Source organism: Gobio gobio (genome assembly GCF_949357685.1).
Source record: "Gobio gobio genome assembly, chromosome: 1".
NCBI classification, from domain to species: Eukaryota; Metazoa; Chordata; class Actinopteri; order Cypriniformes; family Gobionidae; genus Gobio; species Gobio gobio.
In genome coordinates this window covers 22,335,489-22,349,130 of record NC_137097.1, presented here as the reverse complement: position 1 = coordinate 22,349,130, position 13,642 = coordinate 22,335,489, and the positions used below count along the sequence as shown (strand labels likewise).

The 13,642-nt window shown below is 39.3% G+C and overlaps 1 protein-coding gene across 1 annotated transcript; it reads right to left on the bottom strand.

Annotated features, from left to right (window-relative positions):
• Window positions 1-6,984: 6,984 nt before the first annotated feature.
• On the bottom strand, window positions 6,985-10,983 carry LOC307135523 (uncharacterized protein). The gene is made up of 2 exons (XM_079832046.1): window positions 10,776-10,983; window positions 6,985-9,538 (listed from the first exon to the last, which is right to left on the bottom strand). The coding sequence occupies exons 1-2, from the start codon at window positions 10,933-10,935 to the stop codon at window positions 8,538-8,540; spliced, it is 1,161 nt and encodes a 386-aa protein (XP_079688172.1). The 5' UTR covers window positions 10,936-10,983; the 3' UTR covers window positions 6,985-8,537.
• Window positions 10,984-13,642: the final 2,659 nt, after the last annotated feature.

Sequence of the window (13,642 nt, the reverse complement as noted above, 5' to 3'; positions counted from 1 at the left end):
CTTTTTATTGTCTTAAATTTGAACAAGTGAAGCACAATTTGAAGTGCTCTATTTCTATCTCTATTTCTACAAATCATTAAATAGCTAAACTAACACATTAAGGGTCTGTCTAATTTTATAATTTGCATTCTTTTATTAATTTGTTGTTAGTTTTGAGTGTTTTGTCTCATCAGGTGATTTAAGTCCATTAACTGAACTACTGAACTAGAGCTGATTGAGAATCTCAGAGATTTTGTGTGGATTTGTTTCTGTTAATTATTCTCATCTTAAACAGGATAGAGTTTTCAAACACAGAAAAACTCCTGGTGAAGCGACTGAGATCCACGTCTACATAAAGATGGAGTTTATTAAAGAGGAGAGTGAACATGTGAAGATTAAGGAAACAATGAGAGTGAAACATGAAGAAACTGAAGAACAAACAGAGAAAGAGGAGAGTGAAGACGTGAAGATTGAGGAAACAATGAGAGTGAAACATGAAGAAACTGAGGAACAAACAGAGAAAGAGGAGAGAGAAGACCTGAAGATTGAAGAAACATTGAGAGTGAAAGATGAAGAAACTGAGGAACAAACAGAGAAAGAGGAGAGTGAAGACGTGAAGATTGAAGAAACATTGAGAGTGAAACATGAAGAAATTGAGGAACACACAGGTTGGTAAATAATGTAAAAATATTAAAGCAAATGCATACCCCAAAATGGAATTAATGTGTGTCTGCCTCAGCCTTGAAGACGCTTAATGAAGCGATATGGGACTCTCCAGAACTTCTCCCTTTTACTGAGGGTGTTAAAAAAATGCACATGCATCTCAGCAATCAAACTAAACTGTACCAAGAAAAGCTCAAACTTGAAAACAGTCAGAAGAACTGGTCAAATCTTGCCCAAATAACTCTGTGTGAAGTAAATCTGTTTGATCGCAGGAGAAGTTTCGAAAATGAGGTTGGATTCATATCTTCTCCGGAACACATCTGTTTTACTTTCCGATGTCGCTGATGCTTTATCTGAAGTTGAGCCGAAGCTCTGTCAGCACTTCCAGCACATCAAAATTAGAGGCAAGCGAGACAGAAAGGTCCCAATACTCCTGACCCCCAGTATGATGGACTCCATGGAGCTACTTGTAAACAACCGTCAAAAATGTGGCGTACTGGATGAAATGAGATGGACCAGCTGGCCTATTTTTTCAGACACGATATACGAGTCCATCGGAAATTTTATCGGTTGCCCGAAGGAACGCTACAACTAGCCAAAATCAGCAAGGTGCTGATGGGGCTGATGGCCCTCTGACTTACAAAGCAGGTAAGGAACATAATCAGCCTCCTGGACTGGCTTCGTCACTTCTGGTGTGAAAACGCTGGTGCGTTTGTGCTGCTGCTTCACGCTGGTACCTGTCTGTCTGTTTGTTTGTTGATTCGTTTTTGGATATGTTTTCGGCTGGACTTGACACACCGTGATTACATGGATTATTTTTCTGGACTACTCTCTCTTTACTCAGTTAACTTTGGATGACTAACCTGGCCTTCTTTATTATCCTGTCGCACTGATCGGCTGCGAGCCCTCTCCATCCAATCCATATCCTTCGCGACATCTGATACAGTGAGTCTCCACTCTCTTTATCATTTTTGTGGTGTCAATCCTTTGTATGGTTGGGTAGCCCTCCCTTCTGTGGATTTAGTACGGTTCTGGCTAACGTAGTTAAACCGATAATTGTTGTGTGGGTCCCATTGGTTTTGTCATGTTGACGCGAAACCACTTGCCGGTTTTGTTCGTTGGTCTTTTTGTACTATTTTTGGTTGATGTTAATAAAGTGACCTCTCCCGAGATGGCTCTGCAATTTTCTTCGGCTCAACTTTCTCCTATCTCTCCGCTTAGCTCCGGACACCTATACATGGTGTGAACAACTTGGGATTCTACGCAGACCCCGCTACATATACCGTTCGCGGAAGAAACTTCAGACGTATCACTATTCGTCTTCGAATAGTATTCCGGTTATCTGCACTAACACCCGTGCTTCCGTGTGTCTTCTTTGTATCAATGACATTATCATTAATACAAACCTGGACTTTTGACAGAAACCTGGCAGGTGCCCAATGACTTTTTACATTTAAACCTCTTAACAGCACCTGGGTACATATATTTCTCTCAACCTCGTCTCCATCGTAGAGGTGGAGGGTTAGCTGTAGTTTGTCATGAGAGTATCACAATATCAAAACTTGAGTTCCATGGCGTTGCATCTTTTGAATACCTTGCGTTGAAAATGACTGGCAACACATCAATGGCTGTAATCCTAATTTATCGACCTCCAAAAATGAATTCCGATTTTTTTCTCTGAGATAAGTGAGTTACTTACTCTTGTCTGTGCTAATTATCTGTAATTTTTCTTGGTGATTTCAACATGCATGAAAACTCTGCAATACAATGAATTGATGTCTGTTCTGGACTGTTTCAACTTAGCGCAACATGTAAATTTGCTACTCACTCTAAGGGTCATACACTGGACCTTATATGTACATCTGGCTTATATAATATTCTAGTTAGTGGAACTGATTTTGCTTTTTCAGAGCACAAACTCATAAACTTCAGTTTCAGTTTCCCAGCATCAATATCGCCTGTAAAAAAATGCTCACTTATCGAAAAATTTGTTCTGTGGACCCATCCGCTTTCTCTAATTCACTAAGGGCTTCTGCCTTGTCAGATTGTTTACTATCCAAATGTCCTTCAGAAATCTGCAGCATTTATAATAATACCATTTCCCAAATACTTGAGATACATGCTCCTGTTAAAACTAGACTGGTTCCTTCTGCACGTGTTTCACCCTGGTTCACTCCTGAACTCAGAGCTATGAAAGCTATGGGTCGTCGCTTGGAAAGACTTTACAGGACTCATTGTGCACTCTTTGGCTATGAAGAAACACTTGCTCAACTACCGTACAGCCCTCAATGCTGCAAGATCCTCATATTTCTCATCTACTATTAACAATTCCATGTGCAGGCCAAAATCTCTGTTTGCTATGGTCAACAATCTCATTAATCCTCCTCAACATGTTATTTCTGGCTCTGAGGTGCTTGTGAATAATTTTTCACATTACTTTTCAGACAAATGGAAGTCAATCACTACATCCATTTCCAAAGACACCTCTCATACAACTGACTCAAATGTTCACTTGATGTCAGCTGACTCGGCTCATTCCACAAACTCTCTCTCTGCTTTTGCTCTCACTACTTCTGCTGCCATAAGTGATCTAGTTGTGAAGTCCAACTCTACATCCTGCCAGCTTGACCCTACTCTTACGGTCTTGCTTAAGAGGTGTGTTTGTGAACTTGAACCTTTCATAACACATTTTATAAATTCTAGTTTAACATCTGCTATTGTTCCAGCAAAATTAAAACTGGCTGCCATGACCCCCATTCTTAAGAAACCTAGTCTCGACCATCTAAACATGAATAATTATAGGCCAATCTCAAATTTACCATTCCTAAGTAAAATTTTTGAAAAAGTTGTGGCTTCACAATTGAGATCATACTTAAATGCTAATGGCCTATTTGAACCTTTTCAGTCAGGATTTTGCTCGTCACATAGCACTGAAACTGCTCTTCTTCGTGTGGCTAATGATATTCTTCTGTCTATGGATTCAGGGTTAATAAACATCTTGATTCTTTGGAGTCTTAGCTCTGCTTTCGACACAGTTTGCCATGACATACTAATTTCTTGCCTTTCTGATATCGGTATCACTGGTTCAGCTCTTTCCTGGCTCATCTCCTACATCAGCGACAGAAAATATTGTATCACCATACAAGGCTATGAATCTGCCACTGCTCCACTTTCACAGGGTGTTCCTCAGGGCTCAGTTCTTGGTCCACTTCTGTTTATCATTTATATACATCCACTTGGTAACATTATACGCAGGCATGGACTTCAGTTTCATTGCTATGCTGATGACATTTAAATTTACCTCACCACCAGCTCTGATAGGCCATCCTTGCCTGACTCACTCACTGCATGTATCAGGGATATCAAGCATTGGATGTCCTTGAATTTCCTTAAACTATATAATAACAAAACTGAAATACTGATTATTGGCTCTGCAACCTCAGTAAAAAGGATAGACCTGTCCTTTGAAATTGATGGGGATTATGTTAGGCCTTCCTCATCTGTCCGTAATCTTGGTGTCTTATTTGACTCATCTCTATATTTTGCATCCCACATTTCTTCTGTTGTTAAAAACTCTTTTTTCCTTCTTCCATGGGCGGATCTACAGGGGGGCAAGGGGGGGCAGGTGCCCCCCCACTCTAGAGCCTTGCCCCCCCAGCTGCCCCCCTAACTTTGATGATCCAAAAACTGTACTTGTAAAAACAACCCACCAGTATGTCCAATACATTTACCAAAAGTAAACCATTTAATTTTTTATTTTAAATGTATTAAAATTAAAATACATAAAATACCCCTCCCCCCGCCCTCTAATACTAGCTACGTCCCTGATTCAAACGTGCAGAGCGGCGTTCGCTCAGTCTGGCTCTCACACAGCGACAGCGAGTCTGCTGCGGTGCGGTGGCCCTACAAACCCACTGGAGAGACTGAGCTGCCCCAGAGCCCCTGAAGGTGAAGTGAGTTTCTCCAGGTGTAGTTTAAACACACGCTTAACTTAAAATTACATTTGTAATTAATGTATTGTATGCTAAAGACGATTCAGCATCAGCAAAAACAGCAAGTCTATTACGTTAGCCAAAATCAGCGGTTGTGATTCGCAAGAGCACTCTTCCCTTTGATTAGCCTAATTTAGATTTTTAGTAAAGACAAGAACAGCTCAATAAAAATATAAAAATATTGGATTCATAACTGCCAAATCTCACGCATTCACCGTGAGACACACGCAATTGACACTTTTCACGCTCTCACGCCAGACATACATTTTCCCATGCACAGAAAAATCGCGAAGCAAAGAGGACACCGACAGACCAGACAGAGCAGGTTACTTATGATAGAAAAAAAATCTCAGCTCTCAGATTCTGTCACTTTTATTACGAAATTCAAACAATAAATGCCGTTTTGGCGCTTGTAAATGTTACGTGACAGATCCCTAGCTGCACGACCGATCATCTCTAGCTAATACACGAATGAACAATGTTGAAAGAAACAGTAGCCTTAACTTACCTAAATGTATATTCCTCAGACATAATATCGATCAATCAATCTAACAAAAGGGTCAATAAAACAACTGGAGAACTATTGTCACATAACATTTACCTCAGGAAAGCCATTTAATGACCATAATATGCTATAGCACATTAGTTGGCTAGAAAAAAGAGCTAGAGAGTATTTTGCTAAATATGTGTGGTGTACTATATTACATATTTATTATATTTTTATTTATATCATTAAATAAAGTTGTTATTATAATAAAAAACGCATTATATGTAATTTGAGTTATTTTTAACCTTAAATAACACTGCCAGCTGATAGGGCTCTGTGTATGTTTGTACAGCATTAGGTGAGTTGTTTTTTCTTGAGATTAGGTGCATCTTGTGTGCCTAATATTTATCCAAATTAGTCAATATTAAATCAAATCACAATAATTTAATTTAATTGAAATAACAAAAAAAGCGTATAGCTTACCAGAAATTGTACCATGTAAACACTGTAACATGTTGTCACTAAACCTAATAAAATTCAGTTGTTACTAAAATGTTAGTGACAATCACAATACACTTATTGTGATGCAATTATTTATTTTTTTACATTTGATTTAGCTAAGCAGTCCTATTAAATCCAATTCCTCTCAGATATCACAGCAATGAAACCAGTTTACAACTGGGGAAATAACAAATAGAAAAGCGCTATATAAATGTAACAAATTATTATTATTATTAAATACAATTGGATTAAGTAGTCTAAACATAACTGGTGTGTGCATGTGATAAATCTTTCTGATTTTATGTTTGTTATATAGGCTACTTATTAGCTACATGGCTCTACAGTGTAATGTAAAACAAGGATAACCAGAGGTTTTCACATATTGACTTTTGCAGGCAAGAGTAGTTGAAGAAAGTAGCTGAAGTATACAGTTTACTGTTTTGTTTTGTTTGAACACTGGGCTTATTCCTGTTGTGAATTAAAAACCTTTGTAGAGTGTAAGGGCATGATTAAACAATAAGTACTGTAGTTTAAAAGTGGTTTTGTGTTTGTTTTGTTAAAGCAATTCACATATAGGGATTTCCATACCGTCTACCCCTGCCACCCTGCCAAGACCTCTTGCCACCCCTTTGCCCCCCCATGTAAAATTTTCTAGATCCGCCACTGCCTTCTTCGTAATATTGCACGTCTCCTATCTTCTCTCACTCAGGCTGATGCTGAAATCTTAATGTGCGTCACTGAAGCTTTTCATATGATAGGAAAATATATAAATATAATGCTATAATCAACACTTACTCGTAACTCATTACTTGTTAGCAATCGCTCCGTCTCTGGTACATTAGTGATTCTTTTTAGTGAACCGGTCGAACCAGTTCACCAAATTGGACTGAATCGTTTTAACGGTTCGCGTCTCGAGTCAGCGCTGATCCATAATTTACTAAAGTTACTAACTTTCTGACATGAGTGACAGCCCCTCCGACTAGAAATAAACGAATAACCTGAAGTATATGCTAGTAACTACAACAGTTCACTGAACTGAGACGTGCTGAGAGAACTGATGAGAAGTGAACTCAGGTCCATCCATCTCTCTGATGTGCCTGGTAGATCTCGTTAAACGACGCTCCCTCTGCTCATTTCAAATGCAAAGATGTCAGCCAATCACAACAGTGGGCGTTTTTTTTACTGAAGTCTCACAGCAGACACGCCCCTTGAAACAGGGCATTCAGCCACAGGGCAAATATGCCTTTTATTTCTAAATTATAACATTTTATTATGTAAAAATCATACTAACAATATAAGTACACCTCAGAATACATTATAAAATAAAATAAAAAATTCATGCCATGGGACCTTTAATGAAAGATGAAAACTGCTCCTGATAAACAGAACACACATCACAACTGCATGCAAATCCTTCCAGGCTAACACACGTCGAACCTGTTATGTGATTTATTGGTACTTTACTTTTATTTCATGACTTACATATTGATATTGTAACGTTGCATGCTCGTAGTTTCTATTGTGCTCTTAATATAAGGCGTGCACCACCGTGTGTGTGCGTGTAACTAAAGTGCGCTACGAGTTCAGTATAACTTACAGGACAGGAAAGTGGGTTTCTGAGGTGAGAGAGGTTTTTTTATTTTTTAACAAGCTACGAAAATGACAGTGTTGCTGGGACTCCAGGTAGCATTTTGCCTACCCGCCTAAATGGGGAAACTGGCTCTTTTTGTCCTTCCACCATGCAGCAACTTGAGCGATCACCCAAAGTGACGTGACATGCACTTGGAAGACAAAAGTTAGTGTATACTTAGTAAATATTATTATTATAATAATATTTAGTAAAAATAATTATTATAATAATATTTAGTAAAAATACAGCTCTTATTAGTTGTTAAAAGTTACTATTTAATCTAATGTCAAGGAAGAAAAAATATTTTGTGGCATAAGGTGAAGCGAGAGCTGAGCTCGGGCAGCAGGGGCGGGGCATGTTTGGTTCGACATGAGAAGATTGCGGTTCGAACCGTGGGTGGTGTATCGCGGTTTTTCGGTTCGGTTTGAATATCGTTACACCCCTAATATGGCACAGTGGCTCCAGTGTGTCATCAACAGTTATTATAGTGTTGGGGGAGGTGCTATATGCACAGTGGCTCCAGTGTGTCATCAACAGTTATTATAGTGTTGGGGGAGGGGCTATATGCACAGTGGCTCCAGTGCGTCATCAACAGTTATTATAGTGTTGGGGGAGGGGCTATATGCACAGTGGCTCCAGTGCGTCATCAACAGTTATTATAGTGTTGGGGGAGGGGCTATATGCACAGTGGCTCCAGTGTGTCATCAACAGTTATTATAGTGTTGGGGGAGGGGCTATATGCACAGTGGCTCCAGTGTGTCATCAACAGTTATTATAGTGTTGGGGGAGGGGTTATATGCACAGTGGCTCCAGTGCGTCATCAACAGTTATTATAGTGTTGGGGGAGGGGCTATATGCACAGTGGCTCCAGTGCGTCATCAACAGTTATTATAGTGTTGGGGGAGGGGTTATATGCACAGTGGCTCCAGTGCGTCATCAACAGTTATTATAGTGTTGGGGGAGGGGCTATATGCACAGTGGCTCCAGTGTGTCATCAACAGTTATTATAGTGTTGGGGGAGGGGCTATATGCACAGTGGCTCCAGTGCGTCATCGAGCCACCGTTTTAGCCCCGCCCAAAAAATCCTGAACACAGTAATGGTGAAAAACAGTTTAACGGTCTAATTCCACAATCCAGTACTACACAGTTCACAGTAACGTGTAACAGCAATACATTTCTTACATTTATAATGTGTTTAGAAACAAATCTCAGAATTGCCTTTACAGGGACTTTAAGGTTTTTCTGTCTGAAACTCATTCCAGAATGATGATGTAAAATCGTTCTCTCATAAGTGAATCCTCATGTGGTGCTTAAAGGTTTCTTTATATCTGAAACTCTCTCCACAGAGATCACAAATGAATGGCTTCTCTCCAGTGTGAATTCTCATGTGGGAATCAAGACTTCCTTTATGGCTGAAATCTTTTCCACACTGTTGGCAGGCGAACGGCTTCTCTCCAGTGTGAACTCTCATGTGTGTGTCAAGGATTCCTTTTTTGTTGAAACTCTTTCCACACTGAGGGCAGGTGTAAGGCTTCTCTCCAGTGTGAGATCTCATGTGTATGTTAAGGATTCCTTTTCTGTTAAAACTTTTTCCACACTGAGGGCAGGTGTAAGGCTTCTCTCCAGTGTGAATCCTTAAGTGTTCTTGAAATTGTCCTTTCGGTTTGAAACTTTTTCCACACTGAGGGCAGGTGAAGGGTTTCTCTTCAGTGTGAATTATCATGTGGACTTTAAGGTTTTTATGTTGATCAAAACTCTTTCCACACCGTCGGCAGGTGTAAAGCTTCTCTCCAGTGTGAAGTCTCATGTGGTGATTAAGGTTTCCTTTTCGGTTGAAATTTTTTCCACACTGTTGGCAGGTGTAAGGCTTCTCTCCAGTGTGAATCCTTAAGTGGCCTTTAAAGTGTCCTTTATGTTTGAAAGTCTTTCCACACTGAGGGCACGTGTAGGGTTTCTCTCCAGTGTGAACTCTCATGTGGACTTTAAGGTTTTCATGTTGATCAAAACTCTTGCCACAACTTTGGCAGGTGTAAGGCTTCTCTCCAGTGTGCGTTCTCATGTGGTCTGTAAGATTTCTTTGTTGATTCAAACTCTTTCTACCCTGAAAGCGGGTGAAGTAACTTGTTTCTTTATTTTCAGTTTTTTCTCTGCTTGTTTTTGAAGTCTTTTCAGTCTGTGAGCAACTAAAATATGTTTCTTCAGTTATGAAATCATGATCATTCTCATATTGATCTTTTTCTTCCATTTCCTTTAGTACTTCACACTCCTCTTTCAACGGCATCAGGTCTAAGGCAAAAAAGACAAAAGTTAACCCCAGTTTAATATCACACCACAACAGCCATCAAAACATTTGTAAAGCATTAACCCCTAGAGGTCCAGCATGACCAACTCGCTTTTATCTTAGTGCGAAAGAGACTCAAAATACTCCATTGATTTTAGTCATACAGACAAGTGCTATACATCATTCAAATCTGTTGAGTTTCTACTTCTGTTTTTGTGCACTCACAATAAAAAAACTAAATGCTGTGCTATTTGCAAAACAAAGAAAACAAACATGATGTGCGATCTGCCGGCTTTCTCTCAATGAAGTCCATTCTGATACTCTGCAGAAAATGAACTGCAACTTAGTTAATACTCGTCACACAACATATGAGACATATGTCTAAAGAAATGTCAGGTTTTTAAATTATGAACGTTAACTTGAACTCAAATATTCTGTTTATGTGATCCATTTAAAAAGAGAGATGTCAGTCGTTCACATGCTGCCTCATCTGCTAATGGGCCACGCCCACGGATCGTGCGCTCTATTCAAAGGCTAATTCTGAGGAGATCTATGCAAACAAGTTAAAACCCACAACAACTCGGTAAAACACATCAAGTGTAGTGAGATGAATTTACATCGCTTTGAGATGTGGTGAGGAATAATCCTGGGATAATTTACCTCAGAAGAAAAGTTGGTTTCATTTCGAGGAACAACGGATCCAGCCGAGGATTGTGACAGTTACATTTATTCTCTGTTCTTCTAATTGTGATATAGACTTGCGTCTGCGAATATTAAACCGCAAAAAGACTGTTTAAATATGAATCCTGTATATTCTGCAAGTGTGAATGAATAGAACTGACGTGCACTTTCACTTACATAGAAGTCTCTTATGCTCATCAAGTATTTATTTGACCAAAAATACAACAAAAAATCCATTTAAAATAAAGGTTTTCTATTTTTCTATATAAAATATAATTTATTTCTGTGATGCAAAGCTGAATTTTCATCAGCCATTCTTCATTTATTCATCCAAGAATCCTGAAAAAAGTATCACAGGTTTAATATATATATATATATATATATATATATATATATATATATATATATATATATATATATATATATATATATATATATATATATATATATATATATATATATATATATATATATATATATATATATATATATAAATTCTGTAGAGCTGGAGATTTTAATAATGATCAAATGACTGAGTTCAGTTTTGAGAATGAAACCAACCTGTGTGTTCCTCAGTTTCTTCATCTTTCACTCTCAATGTTTCTTCAATCTTCACGTCTTCTCTCTCCTCTTTCTCTGTGTGTTCCTCAGTTTCTTCATCTTTCACTCTGAATGTTTCTTCAATCTTCACGTCTTCACTCTCCTCTTTAATAAGCACCATCTTTATGTTGCTGTGGATCTCAGTCACTTCACCAGGAGTTTTTCTGTGTTTGTCCTGTTTAAGATGAGAATAATTAGGCTAACAGAAATAAATCCACATTAATTATCAGTGTCTCAATACAATAGTTGCCGCAGTGTATAGTTGTCATTTTCCTTTTATAAGTATTTTTCTAGATATTATCCATGATTTATGTCTCAATGACATGCAAGCAAACAACCAAATAAAGGATTTCAAAGAGAAAAAAAAGGTATTCACTTCCTTCCAGTCACATGAGGCTGCGAACTTCCTACCCCTACGTCTAGGAAGCAAGGCGAAGGCAAACCCTCCCAAAGAAAGGTCATTTTCATGTTACTAATAAGTATTGTTTGTTGACATATATACACCTACATCAGGGGTGGGGAACCTTTTTCCTATCAAGGGCCATTTACTTTTTTGTAACTTCCTTTAAGGGCCATACTAAATTATTGAACATGTATCACTAACAACATGATCACATGAGAATGCGTATCAATAGTACGAGTGTCCAATGTCGTGGAATGTAAACGGCAAAATTAGTTTACGCCAAGTGGCGTATACATTCCACGCCTTTTGCTCATCACTAACCTCTCTAATGGACAAGCCAGGTGTGTTTGTGTTTCCCGCTGCCTCGCTAGAGACGTATACAGTGACGTAAGAACTGGCTCTGTGGTGGCTCTCTAGCCCGTGGAAAGGCAAACCGGCTCTTAGAAGACTCGTCAGTCGAACCAACTCAGAACTGGCACTAGCACTGGCTCTGAACTAGCACCCGGTTCATTCTGGTGGAAAAGGGGTATCTGACAGGTACTTGGTTATGTCCATCACAAAGGCCAAATCACACAGCCACTTGCCATCACGGAATTCCAAAACAGGTTTTCCCTTAATCTCCGTGAACTGTTTAACTTCTTCCCTCAGTTTATAAAAAGGTGCGAGCATATCTGTGCGACTCAGCCATCGCACCTCACAATGGTAAACCAGATCTCCAGACTCAGACTCAAGACCACTCAGTAACTCTTTGAACGGGCGACTGTTTAGCCCTCTGCTTTTGATGAAATTAATGGTGGAAACGGCAGTTGTCATTACACTGTGGAGCTTCAGGGAATGCGCACACAGACTCTCGATGTATGATACAGTTCGGCGGTATTTGTTATGTCCGTTGTTTCATCGCAGGCCAGAGAGAAAAACTGGATTTTTTTTCTGTCTTTCAGTGTTGTTTCAATGTCTTTGCTATATCAGTAATTCGTTCTGCGATGGTTCTTTGAGATAAACTGACACTTTGGAACAGTTTTACTTTGTCTGGTGCTAGCAGCTCCGCAGCGCCAACAACACACTCTTTCACAAACTCTCCTTCTGAATGAGGTTTCAGCTTCTTCGCTATTAGCTCGCTCACCACAAAACTTGCAGGAGTAGCACTGTCTCTGTCAGAATGCATTCTTGTGAAAACTGCTTGTTGGGCACCCAAACTTTATCCAAGCCTATTTGTCCTTGCAACTCATCCAGTTTAGCATGTTTCGAGCTGTAATGACGCTCGAGATTGGCCTTTTTCATCACTGCTAGCGCATCCCCACAAACTAGGCAGACTGGCTTGCCTTTCACTTCGACAAAAAAATTATCGTTTTCTTGAAAAGCCCAACATTCTGCATCTACTTTTCTTTTCTTGACTGTCCCCATTATGCATGTCAGCAATGACAAACACACGTACCTGTTGCGGTCACCCTGACTGTGACCCGGACATATATTATATATTTATTATCTAATATAATTAGGGCTGCAGCTATCGATTCTTTTTGTAATCGATTAATCTAGCACTTAATCGATCGATTAATCGGATAAAAAATGTTGTGTGTTGAGAGGGAGAAAAAGCAATTGAATTTATTAATATGCACAACAGGTTTCATGCTGTAATCTAGCCCTGACATCAAAGTAAATATCTGTGTTATGTAGATTTCTACACCTGCAGCATTTACCATTAGGCTACTAATAAATAATATATCATTTCTGGGGTGAGCCTATTTGCTATGGTAACCTAGCAACCTGTGTGTGTGTGTGTGTGTGTGTGTGTGTGTGTGTGTGTGTGTGTGTGTGTGTGTGTGTGTGTGTGTGTGTGTGTGTGTGTGTGTGTGTGTGTGTGTGTGTGTGTGTGAGGAAGCAGTCAGACCAGTTGCTTCATTGCAGTTTGGTCCGGCAGAAATACATACATTAATTTTCAATAGAACGCTGCATTTGGCTTGCATCACTTGCATTGCGGTGCATTTTAGGTGAAGCATCCGTTCGAAAAATCGCGTCACAACATCACGTCCCGGTGTATACAGTGAACGCATGCTGAAATTATTGTTGCGTGGCTACATAAAAGTTGCATATGTGATGCATTGCCACTATTGGTCTGACTGGCGTGAGAGAGACGAGGGTGCGTGTGTGTGTTCTTTTTTTAGTCTATGTCTTTGCAGTAGACACATTGCACCTTGTTCTCTGCTTTTTTAAGAATGTAATGATCCCAAACTTTTGACATTCTCTGCCGTTTATGGACATCTTTACTCTCTGCCATCACGCCAACTAAATTCAAAATGTATCACGCGCTATGGTGTGCTTCCGGTATTTAACAAGGCATCGAGGCAGAGTTTTTGCCTCGTGGAATTTTTGTAATCGAGTAACTCGATAAGTCGTTTCAGCCCTAAATATAATATATAATAAG

Coding starts and splice junctions, on each gene's coding strand:
- LOC307135523 (XM_079832046.1), bottom strand. CDS start 10,935: ATGGTGCTTATTAAAGAGGAGAGTGAAGACGTGAAGATTGAAGAAACA. Junction 9,539..10,775: donor AGAAACTGAGGAACACACAG/GTTGGTTTCATT, acceptor TTTTTGCCTTAG/ACCTGATGCCGTTGAAAGAG.